Source organism: Vanellus vanellus (assembly GCF_965231255.1).
Source record: "Vanellus vanellus genome assembly, chromosome: Z".
In the NCBI taxonomy this organism is placed as follows: Eukaryota; Metazoa; Chordata; class Aves; order Charadriiformes; family Charadriidae; genus Vanellus; species Vanellus vanellus.
In genome coordinates, this window is record NC_138908.1 from 10,228,429 (window position 1) to 10,252,515 (window position 24,087).

The 24,087-nt window shown below is 44.9% G+C and overlaps 1 protein-coding gene across 2 annotated transcripts in view; it reads left to right on the plus strand.

Moving 5' to 3' along the window:
- Nucleotides 1–24,087, plus strand: part of LOC309683639 (paralemmin-1-like) — a gene marked incomplete at both ends in the record, with an annotated part of 126,365 nt that overhangs the window by 89,672 nt on the left and 12,606 nt on the right. For both annotated transcript variants that reach the window (XM_082497963.1, XM_082497964.1), the window contains 2 exons: nucleotides 22,705–22,819; nucleotides 23,436–23,457. In XM_082497963.1, coding sequence (XP_082354089.1) covers nucleotides 22,705–22,819; nucleotides 23,436–23,457 — 137 coding nt within the window. The remainder of the gene's footprint in view (nucleotides 1–22,704; nucleotides 22,820–23,435; nucleotides 23,458–24,087) is intronic.

Below are 24,087 nucleotides of genomic sequence, written 5' to 3' on the forward strand. Positions count from 1 at the left end.
AGTGAGATTAAACTGACATTCGGTAGATGAGGATCTTCCAACATTTCCCTTCCAGATTTCTGAGGTACTTCTAATGCAACAAGAAAAATTTTTTAAAACGCTTATGTCTATGCTGAAAGCAGAAAGTGCCACTGGGGAGTCAGGAGTCTCATGCTGGCACCTGAAATGTCCAAATACCCTCCTGTGCTCACGTTCTCTGGCATCGTACCCCTGGCTGAACAAGCATAGCTTGAAGCAGAACAGCATGACGCTGGCTGCAAGCTTTAGAGTTGGCCATGGGTTCAAGTATGTTTGAGGGCTTTTTGAGCAGTCACAAAAAGCTACCAAAATCCCCAGACGTTTATTGTTGCTCTCATTATTTGTCAGCCTCACAGGAGACAGAGGAAAGTGAATAAGCAGCGTGGCTGGTGGTGTGTTCATCGCCAGGCAATCGGTATGGTCTGCTCAGAGGTAAAGCATGGTGATAGGATTTTGTGGGTTTAATGCTTTGCATTGTAGCAGTTTCCCTTCCAGGACTATCAGTCCAGCATCATGCAAAATACAAGCATCAGTTCTCTGAGATCTTGACATCATTAACACATCACTTTCCCATTCCCATTCTCTTGCCCTTCACCAGGCGTTCATCAGGGAAACCACCACATACTCTTGAGGAACCGACCTCTCATTGCTCCTCACAAGGCTTTATCACTGCCCCAATTGCTGTGGTGTCCTCTGGCTGAGCAGTTCCCCTTGTCATCACCAGCTCTGCAGCTGAGGACACGATTCAGTGGAAACTTGCAGACTGCCTTTCCACTGCCAGCGTTGCTGTATTTCTGACTTACCACAGAAACCCAGGGCACCAAGCTCCCTGGCATCAGTCCTTACCTTTCTGCTGTCATCCTCTCCCTTCCCGCAGCAGTTTCCCTTCTTTCATCTTGCAATGGAAAATATTGTTAAACTCTGTGTGTGTGTACCTTGTTGGCAGCTAGTGTGGGAAGTCTTGTCTTGGGGATAAAAGCAGGAGGGCAAAGAGTGCAAAGGAGAAAGCGGAGCTGTTATAATGCCCGAGCTCACTAGATGGCCCCGTACACTGCAGAGAAACTATTCCTCCGGTAATCCCACCGCGTAAAATCTGTTTATGCATGCAGTAGTAGGGATTTTTTTTATTATTGTTTTCCTGTTTTTTTAATAGCTGGACCTGGACCCATCTCCTTGATTCTTTACCGCTGTGGTAGACCCGTTTCTGTCTCCTGGGCAGTAGCGGTCTGTCCGCAGAGCAATCCTTTCTGATTACCAAAGCAAGCTACATAGCACGCAGCAAGAATGGAAAGCAGAAAGGGAAGCTAGTATGTGACCTTCATGATAATACTCTCTTTGTACAAGATGTGCAATGATAATACTCTCTTTATACAAGCAGAAGTGAAGGTTAGCACTTGGGGCCATTTTGCAGTGCTCACTAGGTCCACTGGGGTATATTTAGCACGTACATCTGAAGTGCTGTTGTATTATTTTTATTAGGGGACAAAACTCTGCTAAACAAGCATTTCATACACTGTGATATGTGCCTCCACACAATCTGTTACAGGAAGAGCCAAGGCTTAGCAAAGGAGAAATGCAAGAGGGAGGGCGAAGGTGAAATGAGAAAAGAGAAAATAGCTATGGGCTGTGCAAGACGTACTGGACATTAAGCACTTGCTATTATTAAAAGGTTGAATCTGTATTTTCTTGGTCCCCCTAGCCACAGTCTTTGAGAGCATTCCTGTCAAGCAGGTATTTACTGCAATATTGATTTCAGAGAGGGGTAGGACTTTGAAATAGAAAGAGAGGAGGGGCTCAAAGTGATGTTCAAATTACCAGAGTGCATCACCTTAGCGTGTTCCAGATAAGCCATGGTAATGAGCCATAGCCTACTACCAGCCCTCCGCAAATATGGGTAAAGCACAACTTCAGCCACCTTCCCAAAGGATTAAGTGACCACAGACAGAATACATCGAGTCGTCTGCTGGCTCTCAGCTGACAGGTTAGCTGGACAAGCTACAAGGGCTAAACTTGTGTTTCTGGGTGAAAATAATCCATCCACAACTACCTACATCATGTGCATGAACATGATAAACGGAACATGGCTGCCCCCAGCTCTTGCTGGTGTACTTTTGGAGAAAACCACTCTCCTCCTTTGTCCCGCATCCTTTTTTCACTGAGTGCTGGACCTCTTTACATTTGCAATTGTAGTGACGTTTTCAAAAGCAGCAGCTTTCTTTCCCAGCTGAGTGTTAACACCAGGAAAGCAGTAGCGAGGCAGTTTGTCTGCTACCTTTGGAAATTACTTCTACTTTCTGACTCAATGGCAACCACCTGAGCAAGCCATAAGCAGAAATAATGCTGTGAAGACATGATGGTGAGAGCTGTGCTGCAGGGACACGCAGAAGCCATCCTCTGTGTCGTGGTTTAGCAGCAACAAAGAACCCCACAGCCGCTCACTCGACTCCCACAGCCGTGGGAAAAATCGGCAGAAAAGGGCAAAACTCGTGGGTTGAAATAGTGTAATTTAGCAAAACAGACAAAGGGAAGAAGAAAGAAAAACAATAAAACCGATAAAGGAATATAAGAACGCGATTACAGTACCACAGCACAGCGACCAAACCCACACCACCACAGGACACCCCCGAGTGGCAACTGACTCCCTCTCCCCGGCTAGCGCCTCTTATAGCTGGGCATGGGTCACGTGGGATGGAATACTTGCCTCCCCTGATGGCTCCTTGGGGAAATTAACCCCATCCTTGCCGGAACCAGGACACTCTGCAACACCTTTGGGCCCAGCAACCTCTGTGTGGGACAGCAACCACCTCCTGGGCTGAGCTTTCACATTGGCGGTTGTTGCATGACCAGCCTTTCCAAGGGAAGTAGATGTTCCTAGGTTCAATCTTTAGGTTCAAACGCCAAGCTATCCAAAAGTAGCCTCAATCAGGCAACTCAAACCAGGACACCCATCTAAATTGTGGTTCATGTCCTTCTTCAAATCAATCCAAGCAGAGTTTTTGGAGATCAGCACAAGGTCATTCCCAGGTTCCCTTGTTTCACAAAAACTGCGTTTTTCAAGGACCTCTTGGCCCCAAGACTTTGGTACTTCCCAGAGAGCACATGCCAGTGAAGAAGGCAGGAACAAGGAAATGCAGGAGGACTTGCTGCAAAAGGACTTCCTGACCTTAATGCTACAAGTCACAAACAGGGATGTATGCAGTGGGGCAATAAGGAGAGCCCAGAGCAGCCCTGTGGCCAGAAGGCCACAAGAGCATTCAGTTTGGGTTTGGATCACTGGGGAGAAGCCAGGGAGGCTTACAGGCAAAGCTGGTTTGGACACAAAGCTGCATCTTTAGACTGTTCCTACTTACCAGTGTTAACATAGCGTAAGGTGGCAAATATCAGCAGTCCTGTATCAACACCACAAAATGCCTCTTTGTGACTGATCACAACAGCTGATATGAATATGAGAGGACAAAAAAAAATAAAAAAAAAGTAAAGGACAGTCGAAAGAAATGGTTCCGTGGGTGTTTCATACTGCTAACGAGGCAAATTTTGTTAGAGTAGGGCATGACCTGCAAACCCAGAGCTCCTGCAGGGACTGTCACACTGATGGGAGCTTGCGTGCTGGCTGCAGGGTGTACGCCAAGAGGGCTGCCAACAGCAGAGTTGAGAACCACAGACAGAGCCAGAGAGCTCAGCCACAAATAAGGCCAATTACAAGTGAGGGAGAAAGCATTTAGACAGTTGGTGGTGTCCATCTGGTGCTCAGTGACTAAACTGCCAGCTCTTTGCCCAGTCATCTCAACAGCCTGCACTTCCAACTGCCCTCATCTAGTGGTAGTCGTAATGCAGCTGATGCCATTCCAGCTCCCAGAATATTGTTGTTGCTCTCAGTTTCTATGCCTTACTTCAAATAAGGCCTCTTTAGTATAATTTCTTTTTTAGCCTGCCCATTCCAAAGCACTGGGACAACTTTCTTACTTTTAAGCTGTCTTCAGCAGATTAATGTGATTACCCTTTAAGCCTTGATTCAGAGAGACACTTCAACATGTGCTTACATGCAAGTCTATCAGTCTGTCTATTGAAACCACTGGAGCTACATACAGACATACAGTTTAACACCTGATTATCTTTTAAAGTTTAAAGTCAAGGCTTTGAGTACTGTTTATCATCTACTGCCCTGTCACATCAACCGTAGACATCCACAGATGAAGTCCCTTTAAACAATAAAGCTGGAAAAGTGTTCATAGCTATACACTGACTGGCATGGAAATCACAGGAGACAAACTTTCAGAGGTACCTTCATCCCATTTTCAAGAGCACCTCTATCACTTTTAAGCTTTATTGTAAATGCCTGAAGGTGCCTACTTGCATCTTTTGTAACTTAAAAACTGGGCAGTAATTTCTTAACTTCCAATGCCCTGAGGGTGTACACACTTACCTTCATGAAGTCAAATCAGAAATGGACATAACTTTCTCAAAAATATAAGCATCTGTGAAGCCTTTGCCCTTGGTCTCACGTTGTTGTGAAATTTTAGATAAAACAAATGAAAATGTTCTGTCGGTGCTGTAAAATTGAGTAGATTTTCACAATGGCCTCACATTTATTTTTGCCCATTCTTACAAGAACTTATTTTGCTTGAATGCCTTGTTCATATACAAACATGAAAAAAAAAACATAGGGGGCACATAAAGTAGGTGAAGGATCAGTCGTACAGGTAAACCCAAGAAAGTTCACAGGTTTGCCAACACTCAGCAGAGGTTTACTCCAGGCCAGGATCCTTGAGCATTAAGATCACTGTGAGACTCAAAAACAGAAAAAAAAAAACGAACCATTTTAACTTTAGGGAAGTCCTGCAAAACTCTAGCCTCTTTTCTCTAGTTACATGGCAGGAATTTCCAGAGGTGTGACATGGCTCAGGTCCCCTTGCTACCCTACCCTTCAGTACCATGGTTCCTGGGTAAAGATTGTTCACACAGGTGAGAAGACACACGGGAGGATGTTTTGCATAGTCATGGAATCCACTGAAACCACAAAAAATGAATCAGCTCCTCACGACCAGACAGCCCCTCCCTGGGATCATAGCCAGGAACCCATCAGGCTACACTTGGCTTTCCTCAGCTTGCTGCAGAAAGAATAATGAATTGAGTGCAAAGTAATTTATCAGAAAGTAGGGGGTTACCACACCTCTAAATGTCTTTGAGCTTCTCCTCTATGATATTTACCCTCAGAAATGCAGTCCCATGCCACCTCTCTCCTATGGCCAGTTGCGGGCCAACCATCAAAACGTAGACCCTGGTGTGCTTTTAAAGCCTCACTTAAAAAGAAAAATAATCCCTTTTCTAACTCATCCTGGGCTGCAAGTGCTCTACTGGCTGGTTTTTGCTCCCCTGAACTGAATCAGCCCAGATGTCTGCTTTATCCTGACTTAGAAGCTCTGCAGCTCTTGGGAAGTCCAGAGGTCAAGAATTTCACCCTTCCAAGACCCACACAGGCAGGAAGCCATCAGCTGACTCCTACCACAAACACGCAGTGCAAAGTCAAGACAAACTTTGCAGCTTCCCACAACTAAAATTGTGCTTCCTTCCAACTTTCCATAAGGCAGTAACGGGGACTTGTGATCCGTCATGGAAAATAAAAGAAGGGCATTATAATCTTATAATACTCTTCTTTTCTTTAATTCCCACTCCAGCACTGTAAGGCATCAGACAGCACTGACTCAGGTGTGGCTGATGTTAGGTAATGTGGAGCAAAGGGCTGGAAAAGTAAGCCCGGAGCAATCTCAGAGCAATTTTTCCCACTCGTTTCTTCATTCCCACAGCTGTGTGGCTGGCTCTATTCACCAGTACAGCTCTGAAATGACACCACGCTTCCAGGGATTGCTCTTCAGACTTACAGATGCTGTGTGAGCACAAATTCAGTCTCACAGTTTCTCCACAGCACAGGAAGCTGTCTTAAAGCATAGATGAAAACCAAAGATGTACTCATGATTACCTGAGCAAATGGAGGAGTTCTAGGAACTGGCTTGCTGTGATTTCCAGTTGAGACTGGAGTATGGGTAGTGAAGCTCCCAGCTCTTCTCAGTCCTTACCACTGCAGGTAGAAACTCGTGAGATGCATCTGATGAAAGAAAAACGTAATTGTGAAACTCAGAGAATTAAAAAGCAAGATATGGGCACTGTCCCTGGGAGCCCTGGATGATTATAGCTCCTCTGGTCCTCTAATGGTGTGATGGGGTTAAACCATTGTAGATGACGTCCTGTACTCCTGGCAAGAGAAAACCAGGCTCTGGATGGCAGAGATAAAACTAGAGCAGTCAATTTCTAGAGTACAAGCAGTAAAACCTCAGCTTTCTACAACTCTCAATGAATTCCAGAATGCTGCGGGCTTGCTGCTTCCACCCACCCACCCACCCACCTTCTGCTTCTCCTGGGGTGGTAGGCAATTTTCTTCAGCTAAAATCCATTCATCATTTTATGGCGTGATTTCATTCTTGCCTGGCTGAGCACGGCCAGCGGGAAAAGGCACTTTGCTTTGCTCACTGAGATGCAATTCCCACCACAGCCCCACCTTCCCTGCACTTGTATGCCGGAAATTTGTGCTGGAAGTCTGTGAAAGGAACTGCACAAAGCTCTCCATGTGCCCAAGAGGACTGGAGGCCTCCCCAAAAACCCTTGCCGGAGGTAGCAGCACCACCCACCAGCCCAGTGGACACTCAGAGAAAATGACAAGAACAATAGCAGGAAATGTCTAAGGGTGGAAACAACAAACTGAGCACAGCCCACATTTCTGGGGGCTTCCTGATTGGCTTGATTTGCCTCAGCAGGAGTGCTTTGGATAACCTTGGAGTTGTCCCACCAGGGCAAAACCTCTGTCCAGTGAAGCCACGTTTGTTCCAATGCTTTCTGGGGCATGGGGACACTTGCTTCCAAGCACAAATAAATAAACAAACAACACACCAAATCTCTGAGGTAGATCAGACAGATGAAGCCGGATCAGGACACTGCACTCTTCATGCTCAGGGCAGCAGCAGTGTGGTGCATCCCTTATTGCTCCCGGTGAAGACCCTGTCCCTTCCCCCGGGACACGCTCCTTGCCTCGCATCAGCCTTCACCCTAGAAAAATGGACTGTGAGTTCCTGTAAGTGAATGACAGCAAAAGGCAAATTTGCAAAGCTCAAATCCAAGGAACTGTTTGCATCAAGAAACAAACAAAACAAGTTACAGCTCCTACTGGGTGTTCCCCTTCCTGCCCTGCTGCTTTTTTTCTCTCCCTGCCGTCCAAGTCACTCTTGGCAAGCAGTGCAGGGGAATACATTTGTGTATTTGTGAGGGGCACATAATACAGGGAATCTTTAAAGGCACCTAATAAAGCTCAGTGCCTGAGGCACGCTGACTGTCCGCTGCACATCCCCATCTAACTCCTTTGTCAAGGGCTTCTGAGGGCGTTTACAGGTTCAGGCAGTCGTGACTAAATCACAACAAAAAAGGCACGGAAATGGTCATTAAAAAAGGGTCGAGGGAGGCAGATGGGATCCCTGTAAGTTGCAGCTTTCCATGGTAGTAAGGTAGCTGTGCTTTAACAGCCACATGACAGCCAGGATGCAGAGAAGGTGTCATCACACCAATTATAATACCTTTGTTTGGGTTTTCACATTTTCAGGGTAACATCCTGAATTCTCTGGGACTCATTTTCGGTTTTAGTATTATTCTCAAACCATATTCAATCATTCACATGGGGCACCTTAGAGTGCTGGATGCTGGGCAGCACTTAATTCTTACCCCAACAAGTAGGTTTGTAAGCAGCATGTTCCTGGAAACAGCACATTTTAAGGCACCTCTGGCAGAAAGCAAATAGATAATGCCTTGTTTGCACCAGAATTCCATTACAAAGTCCATGCAGTCATCAGCAGCAAATCTGAGTCAAGTCAAACCAAAATCATAGAAACCTCATATGTACGATGAGTATCTATAATTAATACCTGCTAACAGATCTACCAGGGATAAGCTGGTCTGATGTATGATTGGACTGTACAGGATTGGCAAAATGTATTGGATGAAGATGGGTAAATGGAGGCAAAGTGATTTTCTGGAGGCTTACAGCAGGGATTAAACAGACAAGTCTAGCCCATGATTGATATTTTTGTCAACACTGCTATTTTAGTAAATAACTGCAACGCCTTTTCAGTGATGATCGGACTGTCATATGAAGAAGTCATTTACATGTGCTCCTAAATTGCTGAAAGTCACATGTGATGGGGGTAGGGAGGTATTCAAAATACCCCAAATGGGAAATCTGGAAGGAGCGAAATCCTGGTTTGTGAGCAGTTGGGAACAAGCTGCCATTGACTTTGGATGGAACCAGTGCTCTCCCTCAGCAAAGGAAGAAGACTCAGCTGGAGTCTGGTGTGGAAATAACCTGTGCAGGAACTCAAGGAAGACAAGAAATACCAATGAAGGAAAAAAAAAAAAAAAAAAAGGCAGTCTGTAGCAGGAAAAAGCTTGTCTTTCACTCAATGTGCACATCTCTACATATACATCTCTACATATAGATGTAATAGGGCAAATCCAGAAATCAGAGCATTTTCAGGTGTTCTCTCAGGTATTCCTGGTTAGCCTTGGACTGTAATATATCTAACATACGTATTAATAACAGGTATATACTTTCCTTAAACATCCTTTAATCTTCTCATTGACTTGAATAGGCTTTACAGTGTGCTAATAATACTGTGCTTTTTGGTGCTGGTGTTTAGCTAGACACCTTGTGTGGACAGTGAGACCAGAGATATTGCTGTGTAGCTCAGTGCATCATTTCAAATAATTTCCTCAGAAGAAATACAATGCCTGCAGTTGTATTTCTGCGCCCAGAGTGAAACTTTGATGCACATCTTCATGGCAATGAAGAACTTCTGCGTCTTATCAACACAGCCAGAAAATTAGAATTGTCCATGACTTTTTTTTTTTCACAGCTCTATTATTTATCTTAACAAAGATCTTCAGTTTGCTAAAAGGCATTTGGCACTGCAGACAAATAAACAAATACTGATGTAACCACTGCTACATTGTACTAGCATCCATTCCAGGCAATCTAAGTAATAGGTACATCAGAGGAAGAATAATATTTACATGAGAAATATTTATATCCTTGTGACTGAGGGGGGGAAGCAAACCAAAAAACAATCTTTGGCCCAAAACAAGTAGAAAGAACTGTCACTACAAGCTGAGGAAAAATACAGTGCAGAAAAAAATTCAGAAGGGAGAAACCAGCAGCTCACACTTTCATTTGCTGTATGTAGATTGGCTACAGAGAAAATCTTTTAACGGCAGACTTTCTGCCAGACTTTCTTTTTTTCTCAGAAAGTTTGGACATATGTATCTTTGCCGGTATTTGTATGGCATTGTCAAAAGGCCTTTTCTAAGCACCCCCATGGAGGGGCTGAGTAGTGCACATCCCATGTCACTGCTTCCTTCACCGGAGTAGTCAGAACTGCAGATCAGCACAGCCCAGCGAGTGCTGCACACTGCATGGCGTCATGGCCCTTGCTTCCTCGTCCTTCTGCGTTCACTCTTCTCTGAGCAAAAGACCCACAAACACAGCTCAGCAAAAAGATATAGGGGAAAAAATACCTCCAAGTGTCTCCAGACCCCATTAACTCTTTTCACTCTGGTGGACTCATGAACTTTTACCCAGGCCCTTTTGGGTGAAAGTTGTCCTATACACAAACTGAAAACTGCCTTGTACAAACAAGACGTCCATTGCTGGTAGCACAGCCAGGCACCTCTCAACATCAGTGGCAGCATTTGTGCAGCCTGTGTCATCATTTCCCAGTGGTTATGACAAGCAGAAATGCACTGGAATGTGAGTGATAATTTTTAGGGAATTATAGCTTTATAACATACTATATGTTATGTCATATATGCATAATAATATGTTATATGTAACACTGTACAGCAGGAACACACATGAACTCCCTCCTTTGAAAAGTGGTTGTTCCCATCAGCTGCAGCTGATGCTTAGATTTGCCCCTTTCTATAATTTTTACAGAAGTTCTAAATGTGCATGCACACTTCACCCTAGAAGCTGGGAAGGGTCTTGGTCCCCTGTGAAGCATGATCCCCGGTGCTCTGAAGACCTCTTTACTGAGAAGCGCAACCTTCAGTGAAGGCAACAAGAGAGCCAGCCAACAAGAGAGCCAGCCTGCAGATACGAATGTTTGTTGAACAGTCAAAAGTGAATGCCCTCGGCTCATGTGAGGGAGACAGAAGAAAAAGGACAATAAGGAGACAGTACACACGGGGATAATGTCTTAATAGGAAAGGAAGCGATATGACTTCGAGTACTCTGTTCAGTTTTGGGCCCCTCACTACAAGAAGGACATTGAGGTGTTGGAACGTGTCCAGAGAAGGGCTACAAAGCTGGTGAGGGGTCTGGAGGAGAAATCTTATGAGGAACAACTGAGGGAACTGGGGTTGTTTAGCCTGGAGAAGAGGAGGCTGAGGGGAGACCTTACCACCCTCTACAACTACCTGAAAGGAGGGTGTAGAGAGGTGGGGGCTGACCTCTTCTCCCTGGTGACAAGTGACAGTACAAGAGGAAATGGGCTCAAGTTATGTCAGACAAGGTTTAGATTGGATATTAAGAAAAAAATTTTTCACTGAAAAGGTTATCAAACATTGGAATAAGCTGCCCAGGGAGGGGGTGGATTTGCCATCCCTGGAGGTGTTTAAAAAAAGGGTAGACGTGGTACTTAGGGACATAGTTTAGAAGTGGTTTTTGTCAGGGTAGGCTCATGGTTGGACTTGGTGATCTTAAAGGTCCCTTCCAACCTCAGAGATTCTATGATTCTATGATTGGAGAAGTAATGGAGACTGGCTGCGAGGAGCAGCGGAGTTGCAGGGAGGCAGGAGTGGCCAGGAGGTTCCAGAAGGGTAGGTATAGGACACAGGGAAAGGTGATGAAGGAACGGGATCCACCAGGAACAGCAGCACATGAGTGAGAGAGGATGCAGCAAGCAGCAAGAAGAGGAGGTAGAAGAGGAAAGAGAACAGGTGGAGGAAAAAGAAAGGAAAAGAAGATGGACAAGGCTGGTTTAGAACATGTTTCCCTGTCCTCTGGTCTTCTGCACTGTATTAGCAGAAAATAGTACCAGTGTGCTGTGGCTGAGGAGCTAGCTTAAATCAAGAGAACCTGTAGGTCTCTGGGTACCTCAAACCAAGAACAAGTCACAGCAACCCTTATCTGTGCTCCAAGCATGCAGCTATGGCTGGTTGACAGGGTTGGAGGGATAACAGATGTGGGAAGGAGCATGAAAAGCAGAACAAAGGAGTCAGAGCTGAGCAGCTCCAGAGAGCAAAGGGGTTCAGCAAGTTGGGAAAACCTGACATGCTTCTAAGGCACCATCCAGCATTACTCTTGACTCCTATGCTCCACAGAAAAAAGCTGTAGTCAGTTTACTTGCTGCCTGAGCATGTCCTGTGTGCGTTTCAGGTACAAGAGTGCTCCACTGCTCAGGAGCAGACAAGCATCACCAAGTCCACAGACACTACTGTGGGCCACCACCAGAGCTGACATCCTGATGTCCTGGAGCTCTGCCAGGCGGTCCTCTTGTGCTGCCCACCCTGCCCTTGCCCTTCACAGCAGTGGCCCATGGGTGGCTGAGAGGGACAGGAGTGCTGCTCTCTTCAAGACTCTCTGTGCAATACCCTCATCAGCTCCCTGGGAAGAGCAGATGGGAGCACAGAGAACACCTCCCCAGGTCTCACAGTCCAAGGGCAGGAGGGAAGAGCAAATGGTTGAGGAAAAAGCTGCAGTGACCTGAGACCCAGGCAGAAGACAACACACTCACTCCAGCCCTAGATATCAGAGCTGCCTTTAAGCCCAACCTCCTACATGTTTTGATTTTCAATGCAGCACTGCTTGCACTCCAAGATTGCAGAAGTTTATTGCATTTCTGCTGTGGTCTCTCCAGAAGAAGCTGTGATTTTCTGTGAGGACAGAAAATGAACTGTCTGAAGTTTCTGCTGTGGAGAGCCACTTAACATGGAGGTTACAGGGCCCACCTTGCAGCAGCTGGCTGCTAGGGTTTTCCCGTGGCCATTCTGCTGCAACCTGAGGGGTGTAAATTTGGTGTCATGCTCTGCCCTGAGCTCGCTATGACCCTGAGCAGCTCATCTCTGAGCTGACATTGTAAATTGTAAATCAGGGACAAAAGTGTATTGCCAGGCTGTATATGGGAGGCAGAAATCTCTTCAGGGCAAATACTTTTAGTAACTTTGTGTTTTGCTTTTTTTTTTTACTTCCCGTCATTAAAAAAAAAAAAGGTGGAGACAAAACTCACACCCTTTTCCAGGCTTCCTGCCTTCCCTGTAAATGCTGCTAGGTAACTGAATGTGTATCTCACCAGTACATATAGGAATCGCACAAAGCGTCTTCCTTCCTTGACAGCTTGCAGTATGGGTGCTGCATAAGGTCGCGCGTCCGTTTTGATCGTACATCCGCGCTAACCTTGGGTAACGCTGCAGTAGCCAGCGCTGCTGTATTATGGAAGAATGAGCACTCAACAGCCATCCCCCAATTGCTCTCCCTCTATTTCTTGGACCTCTCCCAAGATATAAATAACGCAGTCCACCGCACAGCTGAACTGTTGGCATCTGTTGCTAAACCTAAATGAATTTTCATGTACATAGCTGCGAAGTGCCAGCAAACTGTTTTTCACAGGGCTGGACACACCTGTGTTGCTTTTCTAGTCTCTGGGTGCGTGCTGCCATGTACGGGCACTTTCTGCTGGGGGAACTGCATGTGCAACCCTCCTTCACCTGGACCCGACATGCCCTCCGACCCCAGGTCCCACCACTATCATTGTGGCCTTTCTGGAGCCTATTCCCTGTGCTCAAAGTGCCTGGCCAGTCCCCTGAAGTACACCTCTGTGGTAGGAGCAAAGCACAGCGTGGGAGGGGGAGAGGATTTCACGACAGCAAGCCACATGGGTATGTTTGTCCCTTATACTCTTGTGTGTCCATAGGCATCCCAGGGACAACTTTCCTGCTGCTTGTCCTGCAAAGTTTCTTTAAAGTTGTAGGACAGCAAGCAAGTTTCTGCAGGGTTCAGTGTCTTCCATGAGTCTTTGCACCTTGACCTTCCAATTACAAAGTACAGCACTATGTCCTCTCTCCGATGGCTATTTTATCTTCCCTGCCTTTCTCTTGCCACCCTAGTAGGTACCGAACAATGAACCACAGATGACACATCCCTGTATTTCTACTCTAAGTCCCATTCATTGTCTGGTGCAACTCCCTGTCTGTCCAGACATGGAGACCTGTGTGTCTGGTTTTGTGCAGCCCAAGCATTTTATATCAGTTGTGGCTCACACTTAATTTATTTTAATGTTTTGGACATTGGACCAAGAGGCTCCAGAGGCAGGAGGATTGTCCAGTCTCTGGGCTGGAAGGGAAGAAGAAAATGATAGCAATGGTGAAGAGGAGAGATGAAACCCATCTTCACCAGGAGAGACCTAAATATCCATTTTCATCTTACAGGGCTGGGCCAAGAAACCAGGCCATTTGTGCCATTTGTTTTAAACACAAGTGCTCCAAGAGCTGGGTGATTCAAAAGACAGACTTTGCCAGAGTAGGTTAAGCTATCAGGGTCTTTACTTGGTTGGTCAGGTAAGTAAAGGGACTAGGTAGAACCTGCCAGGTCCTGCCTAGAGCCTGGTCAGGAGCACAAGTGGAAGCTTTCAGATCAAAACACTCTGGTAAAGCAGACAGAAAGAAAATAAGTGGACTTTTCAATCTTTCACCTCTTTGGCCACTGGCCAGGGGACTGGGTTCAGACAAGGGCTTTTCTTTTTTTTTTTGTTTTTTCCCCTCCATTTCCCAAAGGAGGGTCAAACCATGTGCTCCTCTGCTGTAAGGGCAAGCATCCAAGGCATAGTGAATCACTGATTTCCAGTCAGTGATCTGCCCTCTCCTCAGGCAATGGGAAGTTTTTAACGTTGCAGTCTCACCCAGGCTGGAGACATCTCCCGTTTGAAGAAGACTGGAAGAAATTGGCACTGGAAGGCTCACACTTGTAAAAGTCCACAAACAAGGGTGTGCTGTAAGTGCCGTGGGGGCAAGAAGTTGTGTGATACAGAGAGATGATACCAGAATGAGATAGCATGCTTTCAAAATAGAGAAAAAACAGGTCATGAAGAAGTGATTCCAGATGGAGGAAGAGTCACCCCAGAGAGTGCTGGAGGTTCCTGTGCTTGGGAGATTTAATGCTGCATCAGGCAAACCAATGACAAAAATCAATACACAAACAAAGTGTTGCTTCAGCAAGGAAAGGGACTCAGTCGTACGGCTTTTGCAATTCCAGGTCAAAGCATTTGCATCACTTTGACACTAAGCCTTCTACAACTGGAGCAGACAACGTTTTACTAAATAACTCAGGGTAATGATTGTTGGGGCTTACACCTCATCATGTTGAGCTCAAGAAATCCTGTGGCCAGTGCTTGACTTCCTGGTCTTGATTTGTATAACTTAGCAGGAATCAACCTGGTCCTAAATGAGGCAGAAGCAAAATATCAATATACAGTGCTCTTTCTATGCTTGTGTGTATACGTATTCAGACAGCAAAGGGAATTATAGAGAATTTTTCCTCTCTTCCCAAGTTCATTGTGAATTCACCAAGGGGAAGTCATGCTTGACCAATCTGATAGCCTTTTCTGATGGCATGACTGGCTGGTAAGATGATGGGAGAGCAGTGGATATCGTCTACCTCGACTTTAGCAAGGCTTTTGACGCTGTCTGTCATAACAACCTCATAGGTAACCTTAGGAAGTGTGGGTTAGATGAGCAGACAATGGGGTGGACTGAGAACTGGCTGAATGGCAGAGCTCAGGGGATTGTGATCAGCAGTGTGGAGTCCACTTGGAGGCCTGTAACTAGCGCTGTTCCCCAGGTATCAGTACAGGCTCCAGTCTTATTCAACATCCTCATCAATGACCTGCACAAGGGGATAGAGTGTACCCTCAGCAAGTTTACTGATGACACAAAACTGGGAGGGGTGGGTGACACACCAGAAGGCTGTGTCGGCATTCGGTGAGACCTGGACAGGCTAAAGTGTTGGGTGGAGAGGAACCTAACGAAATTCAACAAGGGCAAGTGTTGCGTCCTGCACCTGGGGAGGAATAACCCATGCACCAGTACAGGTCAGGGGTTGACCTGCAGGAGACCAGCTCTGCAGAGAAGGACCTGGGAGTCCTGGTGGACAACAAGTTGACCATTACCCAGCAATGTGTCCTTGTGGCCAGGAGGGCAAATGGTATCCTGGGGCCCATTAAGAATAGTGTGGCCAGCAAGTCAAGGGAGGTTATCCTGCCCCTCTACTCTGCCCTGGTGAGGCTGCATCTGGAGTACTGTGCCCAGTTCTGGGCTCTCTGGTTCAGGAAAGACAGAGAACTACTGGAGAGAGTCCAAGTGGAGGGCTATTAGGATGATCAAGGGACTGGAGCATCTGTCTTGTGAGGAAAGGCTGAGAGACCTGGGTCTGTTTAGCCTGGAGAAGAAAAGATTGAGAGGGGATCTTATCTAACGCTTACAAATATCTAAAGAGCAGGTGTCAAGAGGATGGGGCCAGGCTCTGTTCAGTGGTGCCCAGTGACAGGACCAGGGGCAATGGGCACAAACTGGAATACAGGAAATTCCATCTCAAAATGAGGAAAAACTTCTTTACTTTGAGGGTGGTGGAGCACTGGCACAGGCTGCCCAAGGAGGTTGTGGAGTCTCCTCTGGAGCTACTCAAAACCAACCTGTATGCACTCCTGTGCAGCCTGCTCTAGTTAGCCAGGGGGTTGGACTAGATGATCTCTAGAGGTCGCTTCCAACCCCTAACATTCTGTGATTCTGTGATAAGCTGATGCTGGGATGCAACTTTTGCTTGGCGAAGGTAATGTCTTTCCTTCCTGTGTATTTAGGAAGATTCATATAGATTACCAGAGCAACTCATTCAGCATCATGCCTGAATCTCATTTCCAAGCATTGATTGGTGATAATGTATTCCTAGTCTTTCAAGTCACGGAGGTTTGCCTTTTCAAAGATGCTAATTAAGTTTGCTGCTCTTGATTATCAGCTTCACTCTGTAAACAACAGCCTTTTGGAAATCATAAGATGTGCCCTGCCAGCTTTCTTCTTTGAGGGTGAGCCTTTCAAAAAGGATGAGCTCTGCAGAAAGACTAAACTGAGAGGCATTGAATTTCTCAGCTCTGGAATCCTATTTCAGATCCTGCAACGGGCCCGAAATCAAGCAGGTTTTTGCCATCAGCCCTGGCTGTGTGTCGATATACAGTGACATCCACTCATGGTCCAGCTGGCTTTGGCATCACTGCCAGTGCTTGCTAAGAAAATTAAGCCAATGTGGAAACTAAACTAAGTACTATTCAGTGACTTCCCCTTCCCCTACAGCAGAAGAAAGGCACCTCTCATGGCTGTGACATGTGGGTTTCAGCTCGTTTCTTAGGCATGTTGGTTTACAGAGAGGTTGCTGGTGCTTGGGAGTTTATACAGGTATAGGAAGCATGTCAAGGGCTGAGGTGCTGGACTGGGATTTAGAGTACAGTTCTCCATATCTTCTCCAGTTCTGCCAGTTTAGAGAACCTAAATGCAAGACTTATACATCTTGCAGGGGGAACCGTTTCCCCACCCCAATTCAAAGTCACTCATTCCTTCCCTTGCAAGTTCATTTTCCAATGTTATTCTGAACCTGGGTGAGCCAGCAGGTACTCTGCTGCCCTAAAAACCTTTACAGTGACCAAGAAGCGGGGATGAGAGGCCCATGGGCTGCAGCATTTTTGCCAGTGCTCTTTCACCCTGTGGGAAAAGGCACATGGCTCTGCTCACAGAAGGGTGGATTCTGCACATTCAATTTCAGTTTCTGGTTTCGCTGCGTGGTCAAAAACTTCCTGACAGCAAGACCCTTGAGATGGGCATGGAGTCTGTGCAGGGATCAATTTCATCCCTACAGGCAAGCCCAGTTATCTCTAAACTTGGTGTTTAACTTGGTGTTTAGTAAGTATCAGAGGGTTTTGTGGCAGTTCTCTGCTTGTGAATTTGCCATTTTAATACCAGGACGTTCAGCTCTGAGAACTGGCACTAATTATTAATATACAGGCCCATGTCTTCTTTGTGCCTTTTATATCAGGTTGATTTAGGGCATCAGGCAAGCAATAGCAAAATAATCAGGTTACAGCTGAACCATCCCCCTCTCTACGTATGCATCCGTCACCTTTTCCCTTCAAGTGTTTACTCTGATTAGGTCTTTCCTGTTTTCCTCTTAAGTTCTGAATACTTGTATATTTTCCTTATTAGAGCTGATGAATGTTCTTTTTTCCACTGACATGTCAGTGTGTATGCTGCAGACAACCTCTATCACATTCCATTCTTCACTGCAGAGATGACACGAGTATTTCTCAGGTGCAACCCAGCATGCAGAGCTAGAACAGCATAAAGAAAGCAGTCCGTAAACCTGCAACTGTTCTCCCTGTTTATAATGATGTTGCCATCCCACCCCGAAAAACAGAACACTGCTGAGCCAAATGTAGGTATCTCTAGAAATCACGTGTCTGACGGAGTTAGTTAGCTGGATAGAGGAGGCTGTTTTCTTCAGGCATAGTTCTGATTACTTTGGGATTTGTGTGCTCCTGTTGCAAAGCGGTGTGACTCTGTGCGAGTGTGACTGTGTGAGTGCCCTGCAGGATCCTGCTTGTGGTCCCTCCTGGAGTCAAGGTAAAGGCACCTTGTGCCAGAACTGCCTCTGCCTTTCAGCAGAGAGGAAAATGACAGCCCAAGTCTGTGGGTTTCAATATCTTCACATGGGAAACAGAGGAAATCCTTCACCTGGAGAAGGCACATTCATCACCTTCAGGCTGGAGCACAAAACAGAGCCCTGTATCTAAACATAATGTCTGCTGGATACTGAGTGCTAAACATAAATGCACATGTACGCATACCACAGTACAAAACATCCCCTTCTGCCTCTTCACCTTTTAGATCTCCCCTCTTAACTCCCCTTTTCATCACCTAAATTAAAGTTGTCTGTGCTGACAGCTCCTTTGGTCCCTGATCTCAGCATCTCTGCAGGAGGGTTCATTTGCTGCTTCTACCTTCTGTCTCAGAAACTGCACTGCCCGCCTTGCCTACCGTCATGTGGCCTCCTGGTTGGGTCAAAATCCCACCAAACACACAGACCAGCCTTCCTTTAGCAGCCTGGTGCATCCCCTTCCCCTGCAGTACTGAACAGTTTGGGTCTGAGTTTTTCAGGGCATGATGTCTGATAGCTACAGACTTTAAAAGAGACATCCTGCGAATAGCCTCAATTTTTTTTTCCCCCTGATCATTGAGGAGTTTCAAGCCATGAGTATCCTGGTCTGATCTCATGTCTGACCCTACTTTGAGCAGGAGGTTGCACTAGAGACCTCCTGAGGTCACTTCCAGCCTGAATTATCCTACAAACCTGTAATCTTACTAACCAAGGAATCAGGGTCCCCCCAAACGACAGCAAAATGTGGTCCAAGAGACAGCATCCCTTCCGCTGTTCGTGTTTTCTTTCTCTTTGTAGTGGGACAGCACCATTAATGTGAGCAGGACGGTCACCTGGCTTACATGGGCAGCACTTCTCAGTCCCCCAAAAGTCCTGTTATACCCTTAGGTGCTCATGGCAGCCATCCATTAAAGAAAACCGTGGGACAGGCAGACTACCAGCAAGGCAGGCTTGGCTTTCTGAGTGGTGAAATCTCCCCTGTTTGTTTCTGTGATATTTGGGGAAATAGGGCTCTGTGTACACCCACTGAAAAAACATGCCTGTCCCAAAGCAACTCCAGACTCCCCAACCCCTTTTTTCTCATATGAACAGTTCAGCAAATCCCAGTGATCAGATAACTGCTTGGGCCAATAAGCAGCAATATTGATGGTCTGTCTTACACCACTTCTGCCTCATCTGGATCTCCATTTTCTTTCTTGTTTTTTCCCTACAGCACTCCAGATATTTTAGTTGTTTATTTAACTGGCTTTATTGCTGTAGCCATCTTTCAAATGCCAGCCTGAAATCTGCTAAGAAGCCAGGAACAAGGGAATTATAAGGTTTCCTTGCCAGGTGCCAAATGACAGTTATGGCACATCCTTTTGAAACTGGGTGAGAAGAAAAGGACTTTATTGAATATTTAACAGCTTTACACAGGAAGAATTTAAGCACTTTGTATGCGTCTGTACGTGCATATGTGCACTCTGAACAGATTTATTGCTGTTTAAACCACTGTATAGCATGTTGCTCAAAACAGGTGCGATGTAAGTGCATTTTGTTTTTCAGACCAAATGTGCATGTCTCTGTTATATCTTGTTACTAAAAAAGCAGGCAGTTCTCCTTATCACTCAGCCATTCAGGTGATATGAAGCTCACTAAAAAAAAATAAAGGGTGCAAAAAACACTTTGGTTTTCATTAGGATTTTGATTTTTGCATTGCTTGCCCCTATGTAAAAAGGCAGCCCAAAGGAAGTGCTGAAGACTCTAGGTCCAGATTTTCTGGTGTGGTCTGTGGTGCCTGATGAATCTATACAAGAGCTTATGTGGAAACTGTGCCCTTCGGTATTTCTGTTACCTCAGCAGCATTACCTCAGCCTTTAAGCCTAGAGAGTACAGACGAGAGTGGTATAAAATTGGGCAAAATGGTATAAAGCAACCTCCTGTGGATATTAATGCTTGGTGTATGACCCCTGTGCTATGTAAAAGGCACATTCTGGCTGAATGATCCGTATTTTTCCTGCCACAATTAGGAATTCAGACCCATTCTACACAGGGCCCAGAAGACTCTCATTCTACCAGCACTGACTTCAGTGGGAAAAGGGCAACGTACCCTATGGGATGAGTTTGTATGCATTCTTACTCAGTGTCACACAGGAAACCTGTGTCCCTACCAACTTCACTCATGTTTCTAAATCCTGGCAGCTTTGTCTCCATCCCTTTCCTTTTCAATGAGTTGTTGTTAATATTGCTTCTGCAAGGAGCTGAAGAGGGGATTCAAGGAAAAACAAATAAACAAGACACGTTGTCAAAACAGGGTGACCTGGTGTTGCATCAGCCCAAGTAATTTTAATGGTGAGGGTAGGCTGGCATGAATGAAGCAGGAACTGAGGAAGTGAACCAGGAGGGGAGGATAAAAGACACATTAACAAGTAAAAACAAAAGAGCAAGTAGCCAGAAAGTAAGAAAGTATAAATCAAACCAATTGCTGGGTATGCGTGGGCAAGTGCACATGCGCGTGCATTAGAAGCAAACTTTCTCTGGAAGACCAATGACAAACTTTCAACAGTTTTGAGCTGGTAGACAAAAAATGGTGCATTTGTGATCACCCAAAATTACAAGGAGTCTACTTGCCTATAACTTCACTGACATCAAATGAGTTGCCTTAAACCATGTATGCTCACGGTGTTTTCATTGTCATAAATTACTAACTAATGTCCAGATCATTTGAAAGAAAATGGACTTTTATTTTCCCCTGTATTTTGTTGTTGCTGACTACTATGCACTCCCATTTTCCAGTCTCATACTGGATCACGTAGAAAGCAAAATGTACCAGGCTACAGAATATGTATCCTGAAAATGTTGCTTAGTGATTCACTTGGGAAGAAAAGAAACATACCAGCAAACCCTGACTCACCCAGCTCCACAACGTAGTTTCACCAGACAGCATAACAGAGTGTTTCAAATGTCTTTATCAGCAAGGTATAAATGTATGTGGATCTACTAATCATTTCCAGGGATAGGGAAGGAAAAGAAGCCACTTTCCTGTTGACATCTATATTCGTTAAGTAGCAGCAAGGCAATGGCTGACCTCAGTGACAATGGATTTTTTCAATTCACTGGGTATTTTAAAACAATTCCTGGGAAGAAAACTCAAGATGAAACAGTATTTTTTGAAAGCTGTCTCCCTGAATCACAACGTAAGGGGTAAAATGCATCCTATGTCAAATTGTTCCATTTTAGCAAAACAAAACATTTTGTTTCAAAATATTTTGTATTAAAATATTTTGCATTTTTTCAATTTCATATTAATTTGGATAAAACATTAAGTGGATTGGAGCAGTACTTTCCAACAGTTAATTTTCAAATCACTGCAATTAAGCCATTTCAACTTGGAGATGAAGGGGTTGCCTTTAAGAGACAAAACCAGCAGTTTGACAAACCACCACGAATTTGAGACTATTAAGTATTCACATACTTCAGGAGAGCAAAATCTGCCTTTTTCCATCTGCAACAACTTGAGGCTGTGACACTTTTGCCTCGCCCTAATGAAAAGCATTATCAGCAAGTGCCACACATCTTTCATCCTTGCACAATTAGAAAGTGGGGAAAAAATTCCCAGGTGTGTGCCTTAAGTTAGATCCTTGCATCTATATTTAGACACATGAATTTCATGAGCAACTCAAGCTGTCAAGCCCCTGAAAGGAGCAATCCCTCCTTCCCTCCCTCCTCCCTGCCTGCTCACTCACTGTCATCTCCTCCTTGCCCTCTGCCTTGTGATCGAACAAGCATTAATGAAGTCCTGTGCTGAGCAGGGCTGGGAAAGAGCAAAAATGTGTCCCTTTAGCTTGAATCAGTGCCGTGATCTTTCACTCGGGAAGTGGTGGCAGAAAGGCAGGAGCAAGCAGCTGTGGGTAACAAAAGTGTTGGGCAATGCTGATCTGTCGCATTCAAAGAAATATGGTCCAACAAGCTGCCAGCAGCTACAGCTCTTTCTGTAGACGAAGGGAGTTTTAGGTAACTACCCCTGTTCAAAAGTGTTCATCTTAGCTCATATTACAGTGGGGTTTGGGGGCTTTTTTTTTTTTTTTTGGTCAAAAGTGAGAAAATAAAGATGATGGCACACGTAGAAATGCAGAGAAAGAAAGAGGGAATATTCCTGCACCTGCATAAATCCTGTCAATAAAAGGAGGTTTGAGTTAAAGTAATGGAGAATCTAACCATGATTAAAGCGTATCCCTAATCACAATGAACGTTTCTTAAGGAGTGAGTGCCATTAGGTCTCGACAAGAGAAACGACAGTGCTGAATGATTGCTGCCTAGCAAAATAAGTTTATTTTCTGAGCAGCCTGTGTGTTTTATTACCTGAAGCCTCTGGGGTCCACAGTATCATGCAGTAACAGTAGAAAGCACGGATGGATATCCCAAAGTGTTATTGTCAGGAGTGGGCAAAGTACTGGTTCAGGAGAAACTCCTAACACAACTGGTTGACTGCCGGCTTCCAACAAGTATTCCCAGTTTCATTGTCTGGAGTACGGAAGCATTAGAAGACACTTTTTCCTCTAATTAGTACTGCGTACTTATGGTTATATCCCATACCATGATTTCTAAAATGAAAATGCATATCTGAGAGATATTACAGGAATTGGGGTGAAGGGATACTGAGGTATATTTTTGGTTAATCTGTACAGGCTTTTGCAGAAGTGGATAGTAAGTGAATTACTGTTTCTCTGTTAAATAGGTCTGTCTGTTTTACAAATAATTCACATGCCCTTCATGTGCTAGGAAAGCAGTTATGAATAATGAGTGAAAGGTGTTCCTGATGACATTTGAAATGCTAATTAATACCTAGGAAACTATGGCTCATTGAAAAAAATTTTACATGTTTTACTTTTGTGCGTATGTGCATGTCTGTCTGTCTTCCACAGGCTGGAACAAGAAATACAGAAATTAGAAAGTGAAGAATCCCAAATATCTGCCAAAGAACAAATCATTTTGGAGAAACTAAAGGAGACTGAGAAATCCATCGACAACTTGCAAAAGGTATTTAAAAAAAAAAAAAAGACACTCGGGTACAGATTGAAACCAAGGGAGACTCTCAGCACTGTTTGTAAGCAGCAGTTATAATTCATGCATTTATGGGAAGATTGAGGGCAATTGTGGAGCACGTAGCTCAAACCAAGATGAACAAGACTAGAAAAGATACAGAGGCGTCAGATCTATTTTGGTTGGGTTATTTGGATTTCCCCTTCCTACCCAGCTTTTTCTGAAGAGGGATTTCAAAGATTATCTCCCCAGCTTATCTGCAGGGAAACAATGTAAGCATTCAACCCCACTGAAAGATGTCAGCAGGATCCTGAAAGACATCTCAAACTTCCCTGCTCCCAGTGGCACCCAGAGATAGTGGCATTCACCACAAATGCCACTTCTGAACATTACAGCCTGCAAAAAAACAGCAGTGTTCTCCTTTTTGTTTACACCATGTCCCCCTCTCTCAGCCTCTAAAGGCACCTCAACCTGAGGAGCCACATCCCCAGTTACCCATGTAAAAATTACCAAGAATCATAAAAGCAAGCCTAGCATAAAAATCAAGACTTCACGCAAATTATATCGAAAATATAGAAGGTTTAACAAAGCGTCTTACTTTTTTCCTTCACAGAGTTTCTCGCACCAGGATGGTGGTAAGTGCCTTTTTATTATTGTATAGCTTTGGGTTTAACAGGGGTTGTTACTATATCTTTGTTGAAAAGGTTTACAGAGTGGGGGATCTTCTCTTCATTGTATGTTTCTGATTTATTGCTACAGCCAGCCATTACCTTTTTCTTTGGTATTGCTATAGTGCAAGCACAAATGTCACTATTGTGGTGAAACAGTATTCCTTTGGCAGAGCTCCACCTCTTCTTATGTGTACACACGGGGAAAGAACAGCATGGATGACTTAAAACAGACATCATGCAACTACTATGTTATTGACCCCTTTCACCACATGATAGCCCTGCACTGCAGGCTCCTTTTCACCTCGTGGTGGTCTATCTTATCCATTGTATGTGCTCATGCTCTGTTCATAAACAGTTAAATACAATGAGGACTATTCCTAATATACAGGAACAACTACTAAAATTAGATTACTTCACTGATGAATGAAATTGTGTGATGATTCTTGCAGAAGGAAAACCTCCCATGGGTGGATGAGGATGCAATAATTCCTTGTTTATGAACTCAGTGTCCCACTATGTATGATCAGTCTAAATACTGAGCTATAAATTCAGGTGTCTGAGTCAGCAAATAATATGGTTGGTTCCCAGGAAGGT